Source organism: Diospyros lotus, chromosome 7, assembly GCF_014633365.1.
Source record: "Diospyros lotus cultivar Yz01 chromosome 7, ASM1463336v1, whole genome shotgun sequence".
NCBI classification, from domain to species: Eukaryota; Viridiplantae; Streptophyta; class Magnoliopsida; order Ericales; family Ebenaceae; genus Diospyros; species Diospyros lotus.
In genome coordinates, this window is record NC_068344.1 from 5,620,859 (window position 1) to 5,644,726 (window position 23,868).

Genomic DNA, 23,868 nt, shown 5'->3' on the forward strand with positions numbered 1-23,868 from the left:
TCCTAGAAGTGTCATACACATAAAAAAGATATATCTATAGCAATTAAAGTAGTTGAAAATTCATCTTTCAAAGTCTTTGAAATTTATATATGTAATGGTAAGGCTGTCTCATCTGAGGATACTTCCACAAGAAAAACCAATGAGCGGCGCTGAATTAGGTATTGTATTGGGTTGGTGAAATAGAGAGAGCGGAAGGTGGGTCCGTTGAACGACGCTGTGTCCTCCAATGCGATAAGATGAAGACTACTTGAAGCGACGCCCAACCAGTGGTGCTCGCCGGCGATGGCGGTTGACTTCACTTTCTTCTTCCGGTTACGTTGTCATGATTGCATCGTCACCGACAACATTACATCCTCCGGAGGTTCCGAGGACAGATATCGCGCCCCACTGATATAATAAATTGCATAGGATAGGACTCTCTCTCTCTTTTTCTCTCTTCATTTTACCCTACACTGCATAAAATTAAGCCTAGACGCCATCTATTTTGAAACCATAACGAAAGTGAAACATATGATGACCTAGTCTGCAACACTCTCCCAGAAGGCCCAAACTTCCAACTGGGCCCCCACTTTGCCAATGGACCCAATTTATGGTACCCAAAAGCCGTACTCCAAAATCCAAAGTTTAAACGGCCCGAAATTATAGGAACTTGATCCCGTTTGATTCTGTCCCTTTACTTGTTTTGGTTTCTAAAATTCTAAAAATGAAAATTGAAAATAATATTTGATTTTCTATTCTATGATAAAAAAAATTAATATATTAATAATAAAAAAATATAATACCAATAGGGTCTTACATCATATCATTTCACTTCTCTTCTCATAATTATCACACGAAATTCAAATTTATCTATATTTGAGACTCATGTATAATTAAAAAATTATTTTCGTTAAAACTCTCTTAACTAAAATAAAAATGTATTTAAATTCTTCTTTACATATAATAAATTTATAAACAATTCTTTTATATCCTAAAATTATTGTAATAATAATATTATAATAATATTTTATTTTTTTACCCATAATTTTTTCTAATTTAAATTTTTCACGCAAATTCTGTAATTCTGTGATTATAAGTGTTTAATAGTTTGATCACGATTTATTTTCAATCCTAAATTTTTATTTCCTATTATCAGAAAAATAATATAAACAAAATTATCTTCTTTTTTTTTTTCAATAAGTCGACTGCATCCGCCTAGTCCTGAAAAAGACAAATCTTACCCTTAATTTGACCTTTAAATAAATCGAACGCAATAACAAGCTTAAACACTTCTAAGAAAACACGTAATCAATCCCCATTAAATAAAATTTTTACCTCCACCAAAAGTTGATCTCTCATCCCTAACTTAACTTTATCACTTGAGCCATACTTGGGGCCACGAAGTTATCTTTCTCACTACAGACATTTGACAATTAATAACAAAATCAAACGGGCCGAATGTGCAACATATCCCCGACATCATATGTAAGTACCCTTTCCCAAACTGCAGTAACTATACAATAACCATTCACATTTAGCCTTCCTCATATAGCTGAACAATACAATAACCAGAGCTTCTTTCCTTTGCAAAACAACTGCTACTTCCAACATCACAGCAATTACACAGTTTAACCGCAGCAACGGGATAATAACATTGGGATGAAATGGCGATAGCATTCAATCATCCCAGTACCATTCCAATGTAAAGCCAAATATGATGTCCACCCAAAAAGCTAAAAACCACAATCTTAGCAGAGCAACACAAAAACAGTACCAATTTATGATGCATCAGGTAAAATTCTCGAGAATAGTTGCCACGAAGCACTAAGTTAAACATACAAGACCAACCACCACAGCATCTCCCCAATGATGGATCAACGTCGCGTTGGTCCACGCTTATCATAGGGACCCCAACGTCCGCTACTGCCATAGATATCACCATAGGCACTGCCTGCATATCTCATTTCAGGGCTTCCATTCAACATTCCATAACTCCCAGCACCTATACAAACATTGAAGGTAGTCCTCAGTAAAACAACCTTAGGTATAGCATGATGCTTTTCTAGAGAATGAAGTCTCCTGTTTGTTGTTGGGGAGGGGGAGGGGGAGGGGGAGGGGGAGGGGGTGGAAAGGTGAGAAAGAGGTTTACCAAGTCCACGGGCTCCTCTGTCTCCGGCCATTTGCTCTGCTCGTAGTTTCTCTATTTCACGAGCCATGGACACAAGGTTTTTCTCCATTGCTTGCTTTTGCTCCATCTGTTCCTCATTTGCTTTTTTCTCATATTCAAAAGCTCTCCTTTATGTCATACACACCAAAAAAAGGATTCAGTAAAAACCTGGTAAACGAAATGATTCTCACTGATCTCAGATGTAGCACAGATATGGGCATAGGGAAACAGCATTTTTCAAAAAAGGACAACATATGGTTGGGGTATGTTAATTAATAAAGTAAATTTTTATATTTCTAATGGCATAATAAAGTGTCAAGACTATATTCCAAACTCATTTATATGAATTTAAAATTCAGAAGTCAGAATTCCAAATGAATTAACTTTATTCTAATTAGCAACCAACTCACAAACCATTATTTATTTCCAATTCAAACACCAAAAGGTGCAGAACAAGTATTTAAGATTCAAAGAAAGTAAAGACTAAAGTAGGAAATAAACAAATGCAACAGAAGAGGATACAACTGTGTCAAAATCCAGATGATGTTCAAAGACAAAAGAGGATACAAGCATGAAGAGTATGAAAACTAAAGAGTGGCGCTATAATAACTTGGAAAAAACCAAAGAGTCACGCCATTGCAAAGTTGGAAAATTGAAGTCATTAAGAAAATCCTTATTTTTAATGTCTCCTAAGTGTCTGCAGACGGCAGATGCGTGCACTATGCATGTCCCCTCCCATGTTCTAGAAAAACCTAAAAAGTGCTGGACATCACATGTGGGTGTGTCCTAACACCAGTAATGTGGGCATGAAAGCCCCTAGGAAGTGTTGTGCTTCTTAGGAGCCTATCCTATGTTAAAAGGACTAGAATCCGTGTATCAAGTGCCAGATATATTTTTAAGTGTTGGATCCATCTAACTTCACTTAAAGGACATGATGACAAAATCATAATAACAATTTCTTCTTGGTTAATTTATTTGTGTTTACAAACTAGTACTTTTAGCTTCTTTTATCTGTTTTTTTTTTTTTTTTAATGGAAGTTTGCTATTGCAATCAACAAGAAGATGCCGAGCCTTAATCCCACTATGTCAAGCAAATATATCATATAATGTTCCAAATTCTAAATGTCTGATTATTAAACTACTAAATGTAGAAGACTGCATAAAATGAGGTGCCACCAAGTTAAAATAAGAATGGTGAAGAAAAACACTATGGTAAAACTTGACTCAGACCTGAGATTGAAGGACACTTCTACAAAGTTGTATCATGTTGAACACCAATACTCGTAAGACACTTCCAAATGCATGCCATGAACTTGTGCAAACTGTTCCTGTTAGATTTGTGTGTTACCAACCAAATTTGAATGCTTTAGAGGCATTTGGGAGACACTCATATTCATCATTCAATTTTACATGTCCATCAGTTAAACAAATTGAAACACATAATAAGTTTAAAAGACATAATTTGAAAATGAGCTATTTCATACAAACTCAGCAAGATTTAATTTTTATTAATCCTTGCACCTTTGAACTCTTTAATTTCAATAACCTTTTTTGCTATGTAATTTCAATATAATTCCAATACATTTTGAATTTTCCAAAGCTTTTAACTTGTTTATGAACAGTGGTTCTGAAATATATATCAAGACCTTTAGTCATACATATTTCCTACCAAATAAAATTGTGAATATTTTCATGTATAGATATAGAGATAATTTACTATTTAGCATGTCTCTTTTGTGTTGAACTCTGCATCCTTAATTCTGAAAATTACCATAAAGTCAACTCTTTATTTGATCCAGTCAGAAATTTAACTCCAGACCTGGCTTCATAAAGCTCCTTGTGTAGTCCGTCAACATCAGCTTTTAGAGCATTTACTTGCTCATTCTCAGCTTTCAACCGAGTAATATCCTGTGTGAGAGCTTGAACTTGGGAAGACAAATCCTGCCTCAAAGCATTAAGTTTCTGTGCTTCAGCTCTTAACTGCATAAGATCTGACCTCAGAGGCTCAGTGGCACGGAGCTCGGCTTCTAGCTTCAATGCTCTGTCAATTAACTCCCTAGCATGTGCCTCTCCATCAGCTCGGAGTTTGGGAATGACCTGACCTAATCTATGAATCTCATCTTTTGCAGCTGCCAATTCTCTCTGAAGAATCACATTTTCATCAATCACATGTCTATTCTCAGCAAGAATCCTCTGAATTTCTCTATGTTGCATTTCAAGCTCCTCTTCCAGAGCTGCAGGGTGAAGGGGGAGTGGTCCTGGTCCTCGATGAATGATAGGCCGAGGTCCATCACGGAAACCACGGAAAGCCTCAGGCTGGCGAGGAAGATGGTTTCTCCCTGCCATGCAAAGATCCTGCAGAGGTATAAATTAGTTGCCTAATAAGCAAAAGCATGAAGGACAATATAGTCATAGTAGCAGAATATATAACAAAAAAGATTATAACTGTCTTCATCTCAATTTTGATTGCAAATGTCATTGAAGCTTCTTCAAATATTTTTGAACGCTAGGAATGCAATTAAACAATGCTCAATAACATGGCTTAACTCCATTTGAATTCACAGCACAAATCACAGTTAGGACCACGAAAAAACTCAGCATCACCAATGCTAAGTGTTAACACCCCCTTCCTTGTGGAGGGAAGTGAGTTTGTTAAATAACTCAATCTCTGGAGTGATGGAAACGGATCTTCCAATCCAAATAGGATTCTTGAATATTGAAAGCCTTTAAATGTCTACAACTTATGGGTAAGAGATAATATAAGATATTCAAACCCTTGTGTTACTGCAGGTAAGAGATTTGTTTCTTCTAGTAGGATTTTAAGACATACATATACGGACACAAAACAAGGATATGACATGAGTCACATGACATGGCCAACTGGACACCATAATCAAAATTATTGTAACAAGGAGAAACACTAGAGTTAGATTTGGTTAAAGTCTAATATATGATTAAACTTTACTGTTGAAGCCACATAACATGCATGCTTTTTTGTAGGGATATATGTTTCCTTAAGTAACCATGAGGTTAAGTATGCATATATCTCCCTAATTTAGATGAGGTCTCCACACTGATCTTGACAATTTCCAACTTAACCATGTAGGTGATAAGATGTAAACAACCACACCACGTATGCGATTTGAGATGAAAACCACAATTACTGAATCAAAACCCAAATGTACATTGTATAATATAAACCACCATGCCATGTCCATGATTAGAGATGAAACCACCATTACTAAATCAAAATCCAAATTTATGATGCCTAAAGCTTGAAGCTTTTAGAATCTAACTTGTGAACTGCACATACATAGATAAAAGGAGTGCTTTGAGGAGCAGGGTGGATATTATCATATTAATCCAACAAGAAGACCTTAATAAATAGGTAATTGTCAGGACCCTACCCCTAACTTGATGTTTCCTTAGAAGATAGAACTGGAATTGAGGGAGAAAACAGACAGAAATGTGGAAGAACAAACAAAATAATAGGGAGAACGGACAAACATTTGGGGGGGGGGGGGGGGGGAATCTGACAGAAAGTAGGGAGAAATGGGGGACAAAATTGACAGAATTGAGGGAGAACAGAGAGTTTAATAATCTTCTTGTCAATTCATTCATAATGCCTCGGCAGTGTGAGCTTAGCTTTATATATAAGCTATCCGCAGATTCTACAAGGGAGTTAACACTCTTGCACTACCAGTAACTGCTCTTAAATCACTTCCACTACCTCCCCACTACTCCATTTTTGTTACTTAACTGTTCCTAGAATATAACTATAAATAAAAACTAAATAAAGATACAATAACTGCAATTAAAATAACTTCCTAATTCTAGGGGTCATGAGATTCCATCCCCCTTAAAAGATTTCTTGTCCCCAAGAAATCATGGTAACTAGCTACTCCATCATCCAATCCTTGCAGTGTTTTTTTCTTCTACCATCCATTCATCTACTTCAATTTCTTCATAAATTTCTTGCATATCAAAATAAAGGAGCTGACTTTCATACACACCTAGTACTACCTGTTCTTTTTGAACTTGAAGTCTTTAACTTCAAGTTTTTGCCTCGAATTGCCTATTTCTATTTTATCCTCCATTGACTTTCTAAACCCAAACCTTAATCAACCCTATTTGGGTTAAATTTGTCTCAATTGTTAAAGTACGTACATTTGCACATCCATAGTGTTAAGTGCCTATTGTACCTCTATCCTCAAGCCTTCTATGAACCTTTAATGTTTTCCAACTTCGTCCAAATGTTTTCCAACATTTGCATATACTTGATTAACTTTGTAAATTTAGCCTCATACTAGGCCACAGTCATGTCACCCCTCTATTCTAAAGCCTTTCTCGGTCTTCGCTAGTTTCCAGCATGTTGGAAAATACTTGGCATTAAAAAGTTCCTTGATGGTCTGGTTCATCCTTTGCACTTGTCCCTTACCAACCATAATCACTTGTCCTTGATTTGTTGTTGAGACTTTTGATGTTCTTTTAATGGTCTTCCACCATTGTCTTATCTTATAACACGAAGTTCACTCAATTGACCTTTTCATCTTCAATGCATCTCATATGGTCAAGCAATTTGTCCATTTATTCAAGCCAGAACCCACTCACACTAAGGTCGTGAATTACCCTTAAATACACGTGAATTTTGTGTATGGTACCTATCTACTATGGTTGGACCTTGATTCCCCATTTGGGTCCCTCTCATATACCCAAATATGTTTTTTATCGATAACTCTATTCAATCAAATCTATCTCCTCTACTACCAAAGGCATCTCCATTTCCCCTAGTCCATGGGCACTACCATTGTCATTATATGCATCTACACTTCAGTACTATTGGACTATCACCCATTCCTATTGTTGGATCAAACGACTAGATACTCTAGAGTGATGGTCTTTTGGAAAATGAAAAAGAAATTGAGTGAAGTACTTAGAAACGCAGGCCGGTCCAGTAGATTGCAATATAACTATGAACCGGACAACAGGGCGACCTTCTCTCTAAACACATTTTGCGACTCATATAATAGAAGGTAGTCCTAGGGTTACAAACGGTGTTCTTTTTTACTGATTGGAGCCTCAAAATTTAGCAGCTTCACGCCCAGTTCTTTCGCGGATTGATTGCTCTACGTAGGTCTCTCTCTCCCTCTCTCTCTGAATACATATGCATATTGTTTGCCATGCCTATGTCGCTTTTGTGCGCTCTGTTTTTCTCACTTCCAAATGTTGTTGCAGATTTTAATTTTATGGTTTTCCTTGCATATTTAGAACTAGGAACTCCATTTCTCTCCAGTGTAGAGTGTATCTTTGTTTATGATATCATTTAAGAAATAGCTTTCCAGAGAGAGTAGCAACCGGATCTTAATTTACTCAAATTTAGGGTTGATTTTGAGCCCAAAACCTTGTGTATTCTCTGTTTCACGGGGTTTTGAGGTTTTCTCGGATTATGGGTTATGTAGATGCTCAATATTTTTATGAACATTTTCTCTTTTTCTTTCATTTTCAGCTTGGCCTTTAGCGTGATGCAACTAAGTTTTTAAATAATGTATAAGAGTGTTCAATAAACCATGGCGAGTTCTCATTTTCTGAAGGGAGAAAATGAAAAGCACTTTGGTCATGTTTTATTTTCTTGTATATTAATTCGTCCTTTTCTCATTTGTTTCTTTTTTTTTTTTTGACATCATTGAAGTTCTGGTGAACCCAGCAATTAAATCTGACACTTAACCTGCTATGCAACATCAGTTGGAATAAATCACCGATTTTGGGAACCTTCTAGGTGCTCATTAGCATTTTCGTCGGAATTTTTTTAATAGGCTATTATATGCCAAATCAGATGGCGTCTGAAATAATGATGTGAGATGTAGGACAGCAGATAAGCGAGCTTTCAATTACCAAGTTGTCGTGGAGATTTGCTCCAAGCTAGGTATGTGGGTATCAAAAGGGAGAATATTACAAATACAAAAGAAAAACAGAAGACAGGGAGAAATATTTTAATAAGATAAAACTCCACTCTCCTCAATGATTGAATCCTATAGATCACAGGTCATGAATGAATGTTACAGAAGTCTTGAATTTATGAGTCTACTGTTCTTTAGGTTTTGAAATTATCTTGAAATATATCATGAAACAAACTTCATAGGCTATAGATGGAAAGGTAAGAAGTTGGCTCCGAGTGTATGGAGAAATCTTTTCAGATCCAAAACGTTATTCAACTGTCATGTGCTTTGCAGAACCTGTCATGAGTCAAACTCATTCATTTTCTGGTCCTCAAATTCCTTTATTTGACAATCTTGCATATGTAGCCGCAATTGGAAATGCACTTGAGTAATACATTCTCAAATCAGGTATCTACATGTTCATGAGTGTCGCAAGTTGAGCTAATGGGTGCTCAAGCACCACTTAAGTAATCATATATGTGTAATGATGTTCAAGCTCAACTTGAAAGATTACAAGAATGCACCGTCTCAATTCTTGGAGCCCTAATGAGATGCAGTTAATGAGTTTTATGATGACACAATCATATTTATGTTATTTTTTTAGCAATATATATTCTTACATTTTTTGCCACCTATGAGAGCTATAGATAGGTCAAAACTAGGAGTAAGTTTATTGTTATCTTCACTTTTCTTTTTGTGATAAGTAGATGAAACAGAAGAGTAGAAGAATATTGTCCCTATTAAGGAATAATTCTTTGCCAAAATGGTTTGCACCTGAAGGCTCAGTTCCGTAGTAGAATAGATTCAATTGTAAATTATCTTAAATGCGACAACCGAACATGGGATTTTTAACTTCATGGCCAAAACAGGCAAATAATGGGCATTTTTATCTCAAGAACAAAAGGGGTAGTGAAGAGGATAGAAGAGGAAAGGAGAGAATATCTTTTCTTTATGTGAGGGTGTTCTTTGAGAAGATGAAAGCAGAAAAAAATATGGTGAGAAGAGGTTTCACATGGTTAATTGTAGTGGTGCTACAGTTAAGATACCAGGGTATTAATGCTAAATCTTTTTACCTCCCTGTTTCTTTCATAGCTTTCTCTTTTTGATATCTTCCAAATGAGCCAACAAGAAATATAACTTTATTAAATCTTTGGTTTTTTTTTTTTTTTTTCAATAGAGTGCCAAATCTTTTCCCCATCTATTAGGCTCTAACTCTTTGTATATATCCTGGGCTAGTGTTTTTTTTATATATTTAGCAAAGCAAATAATCTTGTCTAGTAGCCTTTTAAGCATATTTGTAGAAATACAAATTTGGCACCAATGCTGTATTTTGGATAATGAATTTAACTAATGGTACTATAGAAATGCTTAAGGATATAATTATTTTAAGTAGATTAATGTTTTGGAATGGATAATTCAAATATAACTCTTGTAGATTACATGGGCATAGAGAAATCTTAATGCCTATTGTGAGCAAAAAATATTTTGATTGCTATACTATTTAACAATCAATGGTAAAATGAAATCCAGAAGGATGTTATGGAACAAAGATTTGGTAATGTGAAGAATATTTGTAGTTTGATACATAGTTACAGTGTAAATCAAATTCAAGGAGAAATAGTAGATACTACATGGGTATCATTTTTTTATGCTTTATTATTTTGTACAACCATGAATTAAAGCCTAAAAAATGCAGTAGTTAATGTGAAGACAATGAGGTGGAGGGGGGGTTGTTAAGAGGAGATGAGATTAGAACTACCAAAACATCATTGAAGGCTAGATCTAAACATGAAAACTCAGGATTCCACTCATGCTATCTTACTTTAAATAATTTCTTTTCCTTGGTCTTTAAATATGTCTACCCAAAACAAGTAGAAATGACAATTGTTCACAGTAATATGTATGCGCTTGCATTTGTAGAAATGACAATTATACACAATAATATGTATGACCGGTTGAATATTTGAGAATGATTACTTCCACGACCCCTAGAATTAGGAAGTTATTTTTATTTTTGTTATATCTTTATTTAGTTGTTATTTATAATTATGTTCTAGGAATAGTTAAGTAACAAATATGGAGTAGCGGGGAGGTAGTGGAAATGATTTAGAAACAGCTACTGGTAGTGGAAGAGTGATAACTGCCTTGTAGAATCTGTGGATAGCTTATATATAAAGCTAAACCCACACTGTTGAGGCACTATGAATGAATTATCAAGAAAATTATTGAAGGCTCTCTGTTCTTCTTCTCCCCCATTTCTCCTTACTTTCTGCCTTGTAGAATCAGTCATATGTTTCAACTCCCTCTTCCCATAATTCCTTCAACTCCTCTATTAATGGTAGCAAATATACATCAATATCATTTCCAGGAGAATCCTTACCAGAAATAAGCACATACAAAAATATAAACGGCTCATTCATACATTTCCAAGGCGGCAAATTATAGGGCAATAAAATAAGTGGCCACATGGAGTAATTAGTGCTCATATTGCCAAATGGGTTGAATCCATCACTAGACAGGCCTAGCTGCATATTGCGAGGATCTCGAGCAAACCAACTATGTAACTTATCAAAATCTTTCCATTCCTTAGCATCAGCCGAGTGCCTAATTGTATCATCGTCAACATGTTTTTCTCTATGCCACCTCATTTCTTCCGCAATTTCTTTGGACATGAATAATCTTTAGAGTCTACGTTTCAAAGGAAAATATCTAACCACCTTTTGAGTAATCTTCTTACGTTTAGCCATACCAAACTTCCATCTAGAAGCTTTACAAGTTGGATTAGGACATTGATCAAAATGCTCATACTCCTTCTGATATAGTATGCAATTATTCACACATGCATCTATCTTCATATAGCTGAGGCCAAGATCACGCATTAATTTCTTGATCTGATAATAAGAGTTTGGAAGTATTTCACCTTCTGGAAGAGCATCCTTGAACAACTCTAGATTTAGACTAAAATACTTGTTACTACAATTAGTTATTGCCTTATTGTACAACATCTTGATAAGAAAAGATAACTTTGAGTACTTCTTGCAACCAAGATAAAGTTCACATTCAACATCATTCAATAGTCTAGTAAATTTCTCAACTTCTCCTTTAGACATACATGTGCCATGGGTATTGGAAACTTCCTCTACATTAGTTTCCATAAGGTTTCCTCTATGCATGTCATTCAACATTCTTTGAACATCATTATCCTGATCATTAACTTGATCATCAAAATAACCTCCATCATATGAATCACCACATTGATTATCATTATCTAATTGAAAAGGCTCACCATGACGTATCCATTGAGTATAGTTTTCCAACATCCCATAAAGAAAAATATCTTGTTTGACTTCTGTTAAACTTTTCAAGATATATGTACAAAATTGAATAATTCCTTGATAATCAACATATGCATATGTACACGACAATCCTCTTATAGAGGAGAAAGTATACAACATAGGAAACAAATAAACCTAGGAAAGGAAAGATACATATGTACAATATTTATGAAACTTTACTAAGACCGAATTAGGAAGATATCCTAATCCGGTTATAGAGACTTCTAAAAGAGGTAAGCTACAAATCTTCCAATCTTCCCTTGATTAACCTCACGAGATCCAGCACTCCCCCTCAAGGTGGAGACTGAATGTTATTTATTCCCAGCTTGCATATTAGATCTTCAAATCTTCTAACTGTCATCCCCTTAATGAACACATTAGCCACTTGTTCCTCGGATGGAACATAAGGAATATGGACTAGGTGGAGAATGAATGTTTGTTATTCCCAATTTGCATATTAGATCTTCAAATCTTCTAACTGTCAGCCCCTTAGTGAACACATTAGCCATTTGTTCCTCGGATGGAACATAAGGAATGTGGATTAGGCCAGCATCCAACTTCTCTTTTATGAAATACTGGTCTATTTCTATGTGTTTTGTCCTGTCATGTTGGATAGGATTGTGTGGAATACTTATGACTGATTGGTTGTCACAGAACAATCCAATTGAACCCTGAATCTTGATCCTCAAGTCCTCTAGGATGATCTTTAGCCATAACAACTTGCATAGGCCAAGTGACATTACTCTAAACGCTGCCTCTGCACTTGATCTAACCACAATACTTTGTTTCTTGCTCCTACAAGACACAAGTTTCCACCTAGGAACACACAATACCCTATTGTTGATCTCCTATCAATGAGAGATCCTGCATAATCAGCATCAGGGAAACCTCTAACATCCAACTCAAGCCTTGTTCTGAATAATATTCCTTTGCTCGAAGTAGCCTTCAGGTAGTTAAGAATTTTCCTTACAGCCTGCATATGCTCCTAAGTTAGGTTGTGCATAAATTGACTTACAAGACTAACAGAAAAGGCAACGTCAAGCCTAGTATAGGAGAGCATAGTTATCAAAAGCGCGCCTAGGCGCAAGGTGCCAGTTTAGTGCCTCGCCTGGGCCGAGGCGAGGTGGTTTTGGCGAGGCCCTCGCCTTGCGCATCTAGGCGCTAGGGCGTGAGGCGCGCCTAATGAAACTTAGGTCTTTTAATTAAAACTTGCAGCCCAATCGCTCCTCACTCCTCCCGACTCTAGCTTCCAGCCGCGCTTGCCTCCTCTCCAACCTCTCCTCTCCAGCTCGTTGCTCGCCCGATCTTCCTCTTCCTCTCTAGCCCCAATCGCGCCTGCCTCCTCTCTTCCTCTCCTCTCCAGCTCTCCTGATCTTCTTCTTCCTCTCCTCTCCAGCCGCGACCCCCTCCTCTCTTCCTCTCCAGCTCGCCTGATCTTCTTCTTCCTCTCCTCTCCAATCGCGACCCCCTCCTCTCTTCCTCTCCTCTCCAACTCAGCCCGATCTTCTTCTTCCTCTCATCTCCAGTCGTGACCCCCTCCTCTCTTCATCTCCAGCGACGACCCCCTCCTCTCTTCCTCTCCTCTCTAGTTCGGCTTGATCTTCCTCTTCCTTTCCTCTCCAATCGCGCTTGCCTCCTCTCTTCCTCTCCTATCCAGCCACGCCCACCTCCTATCTTGTTAATTTCCTCTCCAGTCGTGCCCTCTTCCTCTATTCTCCTCTGCCCACGGTCTTCTCCTATCTTGTAAGTTCTTTACTTGTTTTTTATTTGTTTATTTCTTGCATTCTTGCCTAATTTCTCTTGCTGGCAGCTGGTTGTTGATCTCTCTTTAAGTCTTTATAGTTTATTTCTATCATTAGGAGAATTTTGTGGAAGTTGGAACTGTGTTGCAACAGCCCAATAAATGTCGTCAACCACTTCCAAAACGGACCCGGCATGGAATTATTTTGATGCTGATCCTAATGATAGAAATACCACCACATGTAAATAGAATTTGCATGATGAATGAATTAACTTTGATGTTGTTAGTTTATAGAAATTGAAGATAATGAATCATGAATGATATGAATTGTGTTATTATTGATAATTTGATAGTTGTTTATGATTTTACAAGATTTTGAGTTTTTTTCCTAAAAGGTGCGTCTCGCTTCGCAAAGGCGCGCCTCGCCTCGTGCGCCTCACGCCTCAGGCTCCAAGACCTTTTGCGCCTCGCGCCTTTCAGAATTATGTAGGAGAGGTATATCAATCCACCAACCAATTGCCGATACCTTCCCTTATTAACTGGCTGGCTGCTAGGATTCTACCATAGCTTGTTGTTAGGTTCCACCGGAATACTAGAGCCTTTGCCTAGTCATCCCTGTTTCAGTCAGCAAATCCAATACATATTTACGCTGAGAGAGAAAATTTTCAACCTTAGAGTAGGTCACTTCAATACCCAATAAGTACTTGAGGATACCAAGGTCTTTAATTTCAAACTCTTGAGCTAAATTTCCTTTAAGCACCTTCTATTCTTCTTCATCATTTCCGGTGACAATTATGTCATCCACATAAACTAGTAAAGTAATGGCTTTTTCTTCCTTTGAGAGTTTTATGAAGAGAGTATGATCACCCCTGCTTTGACTATATCCCATAGCTATCATGGCCTTAGAGAATCGGACAAACCAGGCCTTTGGGGACTGCTTGAGTCCTTAAAGAGCTTTCTTGAGCTTGCACACTTTCCCAGTATCTCCTTCTTGGAATCCCGGAGGCAAATCCATGAACACTTCTTATTTTAAATCTCCATGTAGGAAAGCGTTCTTTACATCCAATTGCTATAATTTCCATTAAAAATAGGCTGCCAATGAAATGAGAATCCTCATTGTTGTCATCCTTGCCATAGGAGCAAATGCTTAAAATAATCTATGCCATAGGACTAAGTATAGCCCTTGACCACCAACCTAACTTTATAACTCTCCAAGGTTCCATCAGCATTGTATTTCACATTGAAAACCCACATGCAGCCCACTGGTATAACTCCCTTTGGCCGAGAGACCACTTCCCATGTCTGATTCTTCTTTAGAGCTCTCATCTCCTCCAGCATAGCTTGTTTCCAATTGTGATCCTTTAAGGCCTCATCTATTGATTTTGGAATGACAATAGAATCCAAAGATGCTAGGAAGCCTTTGTGGCTCTGTGAGAGACGGTGGTAGGACAAAAAATTGGTCAAAGGATGCTGAGTACAATTTCTGACCCACTTTCTAACAACAATGGGTAAGTCTAAATCATCAGAAATTGGGTTAGGCTGAATTGAAATTGAAGGCTGTATGAATTCCTTAACTAGACTAGGATTGAATGTTGGTGCTTGCTGAGACTCTAGAACAGGCTGCCTTCTTTTGAATACATAGGGAGATCCTTTAAACCTAACTGGAGATCTCAACTGTTGAGGAGCAGCTTGCTCACTGCTGCTTGCGGAGTAAATAGGAGGCTAAGATTGAGATTGAGGGGATGAACTAGGAGGGATAGATTGACTAGATGGAATAGCCTATGAATTAGTACCAGGGTATGCAGGTGTTGATTCTAGGGTAATAGGTGTTGGTTCTAGGGTAGGAAACACATCCCCACAGCAACAATGGTCACCATGAACCGAATTCTCCCCCTGGTAACCAGCCTGGGGGAGCCAAAGAAAGGAATGGATTCCACAAAGATTACATCTTTAGACATATAAAATCTCTTATTGTACCCCTTTTGAGTAGGAGAGTAATCGAGGAAGATACACTTAATAGCTCTAGGATCAAGCTTGTCTTGATATTGTATGGGAATGTGAACAAAAGAGAGACAGTCAAATACCTTCAAGGAAAGAGGAGATGTAAATTGAGGTCAGCGAAATAGGTAGACAAACACTGAAAAGGGGTCTGATGGTTGAGAATTTTTGAAAGTACTCGATTAATAAAGTAAGTTGTTGTAAGGACAGCTTCTCCCCAAGAGTTCTTAGGAACATGGTGATGGTGGAGAAGTGTGTGAGCAACATTTAGAAGATACCTCATCTTCTATTTAGCCACTCCATTTTGTTGTAGAGTGTCTACACAAGAAGACTCATAGACAATCCCTTCTTATTGAAAAAACTAATACAAGTGATTATTGAAGTAATCTTTCGCATTATTAGTACAAAATTTCTGTATAGGGCAGTTAAATTGAGTTGAAATCATTTTGCAAAAATAGGGCAGAATAGTACCAAACAGCAGCTTTATCTTTTAATAAAAAAATCCATGTCATTTGAGTACAATCATCAATAAAGGAAATAAACCATCAAGGCCCAAAATAGTTTGGTATTTTAGAGGGGCCCCAAACATCTGAGTGAGCCAGAGAAAAAGGTTTAGAAGACATCTTATTACTAATGGGATAGGACATATGGTGATGCTTAGATATTACACATACATCACACTGAAAGACACTAAGATATAGAGTCCTAAATAATGAAGGAAACATGGTTTTTAAGAGAGTGAAAGGAGGGTGACCAAGCCTGTAGTGTTGTAACCAAATGTGAGCAGCAAGATTTGAGGTGGACTAAGATGAGCAAGCAACTTTTAGCAGTTGATTTCCATTAGGACAACCACCCTTTTGCACCAAAAAGTACATACCATTCTGCTATCTAGCAGCACCAATCATCTTCCCTGTCTTCATGGGCTAAAATTCACACATGAGGAGAGGAAATTGCACGGCAGTTCAAATCCTTACTTAGTTGATGAATAGACACAAGATTGGTGGACAAATTTGGTACATGAAGTACTTGTTTGATGGTAAGGTTTAGGCTAAAGGTGACCTTGCCCTATCCTTTAATGAGAACTGAGGATCCATTGGCTATTGTGATCTATTTAGAGGTTACAATAGGCTCATAAGTGTCAAAAACATTAGGATCAAGGGTCATACGGTCAATGGCTCCTCAATCTAGGATCCAAATGTCATTCTTATCAGTTTTAGAGGCAAAAAAGGAAGTAGAATGTAGACAATTACCTTGCTCGACAAAAGAAGTTCCCATCCTAAATTGATTTGAGAAAGGCCTTTAGTTTGTTAATTTCTTCAACATCAGAGTAAGATCAGAACTAGGGATTGATTATGCCTTATCAGTTATTTCTCCGTCCTCGTGCCCCTTGCTAGATAGTTAGGCCTAATTCTTTGATGCCATGCTTTTAAAGCCTCCAACCCTACTTAGGACAGGCTCTTTTCCATGAAGTTAGAAGCACGTTTCTCGAGTGTTCCTTGGCTTCTTACAGTAGGTGCACCATAGCCCTTCTCGATTGTTGTTCTTAGTTTCTAATTATCCCGTTCCAAGTCTTGCTCCTTCCCTCTTATTTGTCATCATAGCTGAGCCCTCTATCCCTATTTCATTAAGCATAGCCCCTCTCTTGTTCTCCTCACTTCTAACAATGGCAAAAACCTTATTAAGAGAGGGTAGTCTCTCCCTGCAAAAAATTTATATCCTCACCTGATCAAATTCTGTGTTAATGCCAGCTAGGAACTCCACAATCTAATCCCTTTCAAATATTCGGTTGAGGGTGGCAACTTCTGTACTACACACCATTTTTATATCTTGGTAATGATCTAGCTCTAACCACAACCCATTCATCTTATTATAGTATTTTGTTACAATCAAAGAATCCTACCAAGTACTACTAATCTTTGTCTTGATTTCAAAGATTAGGTCTATTTTACAGTATCCTAAATCTCCTTAGCAGAAGCTAAAACATGACATAATGAGAGTGTCCTCTATATCCCACGCAAAAAAACCAGGATCAGTGGCCTTTGGTGGAGGAGCAATTAGACGACTGATCTTCCCTCGGCCCTTGAGAAAAGTTCTAACCAACTAGGCCCCTTGCAATAGTTCCTACCATCTAGACGGTAGAAATGATGCATCCCTGGTAATTCTCCAACTCCAGCTCCAGCTCCGACTCCGACTCCAACACCGGTCATCTGGTCAACCGGTGTAGATTCTCCAATTGTTACATATGGAGTAACTTATGAGATTTACGACATATTCACCTTGGCAATTAGGCTAACCAATGGATAGCAATGAAGGCTTAAAGAAAAAAGGAAAGAGGAAACAGAGGTGTGCAATGAAGGCACGTTAGGGTTTAGGAGCAATAGGGAGGTTGTGATACCATGTAGAAACTGAATAATTCCTTGATAATCAACATATGTACACAGCAATCCTCTTATAGAGGAGAAAGTATGTTGATACAACATAGGAAACAAATAAACCTAGGAAAGGAAAGATACACATGCACAATATTTAGGAAACTTTCCTAAGACCGGATTAGGAAGATATCCTAATTCAATTATAGAGACTTCTAAAAGAGGTAAGTTGCAGATCTTTCAATCTTCAAGGGGTCCGAGATTTCTTAGATGCTACAAAATATCAGGTTGACTCCATTGGTAGGATCCAATGCCAAAACTGTAACAATTATATTGTTGGATTTCGTGAGGTTATGCGGGGAAAAATTTATTCTTGAGTTTTATCCAACTTCTATCCATCAAGTTATCCTAATATTAAAGAACAAAAAAACAGAAATGAAAATTAAGCAATTCGATAACTCATAAAAAAATTACAGCAAATTAATTAAAAGGCAGTAAATTAAAGTATTGGTTTAGTTAATCATATCCTCTCATTTCGAACCCCTTGAATGTATGCGGAGCAGAATTTATTTAACGGTCATAATCTCTTTACGAACAACACAAACTACAAGATGTAGTTACAATTTGCCCTCTTATTTACAACAAACAATAAAAAAAAAAATGTATTTATGACAATCAACCAATGCCTTATCTTAATAGCCCATTTGAGTCTGGGGGTCATTTTCAATTTTCTATTTTCATTCACTTACTGAAAAAATAAACAGAAAACTTCATTTATTACATTGATGAATACAATTTTCATTTTAAAAAAAGTAAAAATATCAAAATATATTTTTCTACTGATATTTTATTTCCACACTCTTCATCCACCTAAATTTTAGCCACCAACTAGCTACACTATTCACCAACTTAAACCCTACAAAGGGGATGCAAATTTTTGTCAAACTAAAATATTTTTTATATATTTAATTATCTGATAAGATATATATAAACACTTATATCGAGTGTCATTTTAGTTTTTATTTTCAAAATTTTGAAAAACATTATCAAATTTAATAGTTAATTTTTATTTTTCAATAAAAAATAAAAACGAACACAAAATAAATAAAAAGTAAAAACAGACATTGAAAACAATGGGATAAAGCAAAATCAAAAAGCCCTAAAGCAAGCATCCTTGGAATTATTTTGAGGGCTTGCACGCAGCATGGTATTCTGCACGAGCAATGAAGGTTCCAGTAAAATTGCTCCCTCAATAAACAAATCCACAAAATAAATTTCAATTGGAAGATGAAATACTTCATATGGCTTAATAACGCAAAGAGAATGCGCCTAAATACCATCAGAAATATTACAACAAAAAATAGATAGAATAGAACGGTCACCAAATAATGAAAATTACAAAGCATGCACGAACAAGACAGTATCTTAAATTTGTCTAACAAGCAATATATAACAATTTTTTTGTAACTCAGGAAAAAAACAAACAATTTTGTCAATTCTTTTTTAGCTTCGACCACGTTGAACATTTTAAGTTCAGAGGAAACTTAACACGAGAATAAATTTAATTTACCCGATGAAGATTTTAAACTCGAAAAATAGATAATCGGAAATCAAAGGGATCTAACGGTCTGATTTCAGTATATCTAGGTTTTAATACCCACCCCTGTTCGTGTGTATATACCAGAAAAGAAGGCCGCCGGAAACCTTACCGTGGACGAAGACGAAGGGGAACTCGGAATCGGCGGTCAGGAACTCGGAATCGGAACTCGGAATCGGCGGAGACGGCGACGAAGGGGAAGAGCCGAAGGCGGCGGACAGCAGCGAAGAAAACCTAAGTTAATTTGTGAGGATTCCTGAAACAGCGTTTCAATTGAGCATTATATAATAAATAAAACCAAAGTTAATTTGTGAGGGTCGGAAGCATATCTCCCATATTATTGTTTAAATTAATATAAGATAAAATATTATTTATATATATTACTCTTTATATTATGAAATTTTTGGATCATTTTGAGTTTTTATAAATATGATGATGAAGTTTTTTTGGTCTCGTTGATTAATTTATTAGATTAAGGATTTAATTATTTTATATTAATTATTTGATGCTAATATATTAATTTTTTATATTAATAATTATATGTTTTGAGTGATTTTAAGTGAAGGTAATTGTATTTTATTTTTTTTATTTTACATAGTTATAATATGTATTCCACAAAATTTGGTATATTTAAAATTAATTTTTTTATTGTCAAAACTTGCGTTTATGAAAAACGTTGTCGGCCATCATCAATGGGTGGATTCCGACAATCAGAACTGACTCAAATTAGCGTTGGCTCAACAATTCACATATACGAAAATCAAAATTTAGTTAGGAATTTAACTATTTTATAGGCGACAGGATCATAAGATTTTTTGGTCTAATGGTGATTAATTTATTTAATTAGAGATTTAACTATTTTATATTAATTACTTCGTTTTAATACATCAGTTGATGATATTAATAATTACATATATTTTAATAACCTTGAGGTAAGTTAATTATATTTTTTTCTTATTTTACATAATCATAATATTTATTTTATTAATTCTAACATATATAACTATTGTTGTATTCCTTCGTTCGGAATAGTTCTCCCAAAGAAGACAATATTTTCAAGAGAAGCATTTATTTCAAAAAGGTCATTTTAAAGGATCTCGTAGCAACTTTATTAGAATTACTTGTTTGAAGCGAATTTTGTAAAACATCAATCTTCCTAGTCAAGTCGAGTCAAGTAGTAAAATCAATTTAATAACTCATAAAAATTACTTTTGTCACCGACTTTTGAGCCACCTCATGATTCCATTGATTAGAACTGATCATTAGATTGCCTCAACTGTGGTGGTTTATATATTCAAAAATGAGTTTGATCCGGTATTTTGTAATTTTAAAATTAATTTTTTATCTTCAAAACTTGCTTTTTTGAAAAAACATCCTATGGTGATTAATTTATTTAATTAAAGATTCAACTATTTTATATTAATTACTTGACTCCAATACATCAATTGACGATATCAATAATTATATGTTTGAGTGAGCTTTAAGGTAAGTTAATTGTATTTTTTTCTCTATTTTATATAATCATAATATTTATTCCACTAATTTTAACATATATAACTATTATTATAGCCCTTTTTCTAGGGTAGTTCTCCAAAAAAATACAATATTTTCAAGAAAAGTAATTCTTTTAAGAGAGCTTTTTCAAAAGGATTTCATAGCAACCTTTTTAGAACTATCATTTTAAAATTATATTTGAGTAGTATAATCTCGTGGTCAAGTGACCCATGTTAAGGTCTTCGATTCTTGCAAATTCAAGGCTTGAGTTGCATAAGACGCATCATTTTTTTCATTGATTCATATATGAAAATTAATTATATATTTTTAATTTATAAATTTTATTTATTATTGCATGTCTATAATATTTTTTATTTAACATTTTTTTAAATTGATTTAAAGGTCTTTTAATTATTTAATCATCTTAAGTCTTAGATTGATAAATTTTAATTTAATTATTTTTTAATTATATGGTAAAATATTAAATTTCAAATTAATAATATTATTTAAATTTATTAATAAATTATAAAAGAAGCACTAAAAAATTTTCCTTTAAAAATTTCCCCCCACACCCTTTTCACTCATTATTAATTTTGTATTCCCTCTATTTACATCCTCAAAAGGCAAGCAACTTTCTCTTCTTATTAATTAGAATTATGCTAGATGTACATCATTTTTGTAAATCTTGAGCTACACAAAAGGGTATTATGACCAAAATACCCTTCGCCTCCATGCGCCTCACGTGCCTCTATACGTTTCATGAGGGACAGTTTTGTCATCAGTACATATTTGTATAGCCCAAAATATACACAAAGGTGTACCAATAATATTATTGTATTAATTTATCCTCAAAGACTTTTAATCCTTATTAATATTTTTATTCCCCCATTTACATCCTCAAAGAATTTTTCCCTTCTTTATGCATTTTATTCCTCCCATTTACATTCTTAAAGGCAAGCTCTACGGTGTGTTTTCTAGGATTGAACATTCTCTCAATTTCCCAATCTCCAATGTCTTCGATTAAGCTCTTTTTTTCAAATAAAGCAGGTTTGATTTTTACGCTATCTATTACAATTTATATATATATAATCATATATATATTTTATATTAAAAAATAGATCTCGATTTATTCGTATTCACCATCTCTTGTTCAATTTTTTTAGAATCAAACAGACTTGATTTTTACGTTTTTATCTATTACAATTTGTATATGTAACCAATTTGTCTATTACGTTTTAGGAGTGAGCTTTCCTTTCAAGTTATATAGACCTTGTTTTGTTAGTCATACTTCATAGGGGTTGACAATTAATGTGATCATCATTTTTAGTAAACATAATTCATTATGCCTTTCTTGGTTTAGATTGGCAGAGCTAATTATTAATTGTTGACGGCCCTCAGATTAGAAAACCAAAGGGAAGGTAAGATAAGAGACTTACAGCTAGTTTGAGTTCTAGCTTATGGCTTATAGCCTAACCATAGCCCAACCAATTAAGGTGCAAGTGAATTCAAAATCTTGCTCTCAAGACATAAGTCGAGTGATCAAATAAGTAATATGTTAGTGTCAATTCGATAGGTCGTGAGTTCAATCCTCATTCTGCGTAATGAGGTGAAGTGTTACACCTATAATTTACCTCTATTGACATAATCGAAGGCACGAGCATTGAAGACTACGCAAGACAGTCACCTCAAGTGAATCCAAAATTCACTCGGAGCATTGGCAGAGATAAAACCTTTGACCATATATATATATCATAGAAAACCCACTAGGAGTAAGTAAGCCTTAGACCACTTGGCCAATCGATTCATTGTCTGCTAATTGATTTCGGCTTTTCCATTAGTCGATTGCCTCTATTTTGTGTACATTAAAACATAAGAGTGGATGCCAGATTCTGATGCGAGTTCATTGCTCTTTTTCCATTTTTTTGTCACTTCTCTTATAATTGTGGTATAATTAAGATGAGTATCTGGTTGATTAAAGCTTGCATCTTTGGATTTTTGCACTTAAAAGGCTTACCCAACTTAAACATTTGGCTCAAAGCTGCTTGTTTTTCTTTTTCTTTTTTCTTACTTAGTTTAGTATTCTTTTTCTTTTCAAAGAAAGGAAAATATACGTCACGAGTTAGCATTTTATTTATGCATACAGAGTTTTGTAAGCATACATGTCAGCTTACATATTGTATACACACACATACAGAGAGGAGGGTGGGTGGGTAAATAAAATAAGGCCTCTTAGTTTTTCTTTTCTTTTTCTCTTATTTTTACCTTGTAATCTAGTTTGATTTAATAGATAGATACATTGAAAATTTCATCTTGGTAGTCGAGAAACTATATTACTATGGATGACTTACATATTTTTGTTTTATTATATAATATATTTAATTGTTAAGGCACCTAATCAGAAAAAAATAGTTATTTCAAAATCAAAGTCCACTATTATGCCGTTAAATATTCATATTACACGTGTGTAATCTAAGTCCAATACTTAACCATCAAAGGTTTCTAGTACACAAATGCAATCCACTGCTTTGCCACCTAATTCTAAGAAGATCGCCACTTTGCCGACTATGTGTAACATCCCGCTCGAGCGATAGGAAGAACTGGAACAACTTACCCTGATGGGCCTACACGAACTTCCCAGGGGGGTCACCCATCCCTGGATTACCCCAAGTCAAGCACGCTTAACTTGGGAGTTCTTTGCCAACATTCAGTCCAAAAGGTATCCAGCTGGTGTTGTTTCCTTTTTTACACTATCCTCGATATATACTAACTTCTCTGGGCTCTCGGGGTATTACATTCTCCCCCCCTTAAGCACATGACGTCCCCGTCATGCGACCTTACAACTGGTCCCAGATCTCTCCCCCCTTGCATGGCCGATGTGGGATTCGCCTAAGGTGCCTACACGCACCCCCCATAGGGGCCTCACGCCCCCCTCGGGACTCAGCCTCTTCACTGAGGTTTGCCCTACCACCGCGCTCAGAGGCTTGGGGGTCGGCTCTGATACCACTTGTAACATCCCGCTCGAGCGATAGGAAGAACTGGAACAACTTACTCTGATGGGCCTACACGAACTTCCCAGGGGGGTCACCCATCCCTGGATTACCCCAAGTCAAGCACACTTAACTTGGGAGTTCTTTGCCAACATTTAGCCCAAAAGGTATCCAGCTGGTGTTGTTTCCTTTCTTACACTATCCTCAATATATACTAACTTCTCTGGGCTCTCGGGGTATTACACTATGGTTCATGCTACACAAT

The 23,868-nt window shown here is 35.9% G+C and overlaps 1 protein-coding gene across 2 annotated transcripts; it reads right to left on the reverse strand.

Annotated features, from left to right (window-relative positions):
• Nucleotides 1–1,484: 1,484 nt before the first annotated feature.
• LOC127806399 (protein FLX-like 3) lies at nt 1,485–19,400 on the reverse strand. 2 transcript variants are annotated; one of them, XM_052343660.1, is made up of 4 exons: nt 19,235–19,400; nt 3,966–4,501; nt 2,129–2,274; nt 1,485–1,981 (listed from the first exon to the last, which is right to left on the reverse strand). In XM_052343660.1, the coding sequence occupies exons 2-4, from the start codon at nt 4,490–4,492 to the stop codon at nt 1,854–1,856; spliced, it is 801 nt and encodes a 266-aa protein (XP_052199620.1). In that variant the 5' UTR covers nt 4,493–4,501; nt 19,235–19,400; the 3' UTR covers nt 1,485–1,853. The 2 variants fall into 2 exon arrangements, with proteins under 2 accessions (XP_052199620.1, XP_052199618.1); XM_052343658.1 differs by having other exon boundaries at nt 3,918–4,501.
• Nucleotides 19,401–23,868: the final 4,468 nt, after the last annotated feature.

What these genes read in the sequence shown, in the direction of transcription:
- LOC127806399 (XM_052343658.1), bottom strand. Translation starts at nt 4,492, where the DNA reads ATGGCAGGGAGAAACCATCTTCCTCGCCAGCCTGAGGCTTTCCGTGGT. An exon ending in AATAAAGAGTTGACTTTATG is followed by an intron (nt 2,275 to 3,917) that starts GTAATTTTCAGA and finishes TATGACATAAAG; the next exon opens with GAGAGCTTTTGAATATGAGA. An exon ending in CAGAGGAGCCCGTGGACTTG is followed by an intron (nt 1,982 to 2,128) that starts GTAAACCTCTTT and finishes ATGTTTGTATAG; the next exon opens with GTGCTGGGAGTTATGGAATG.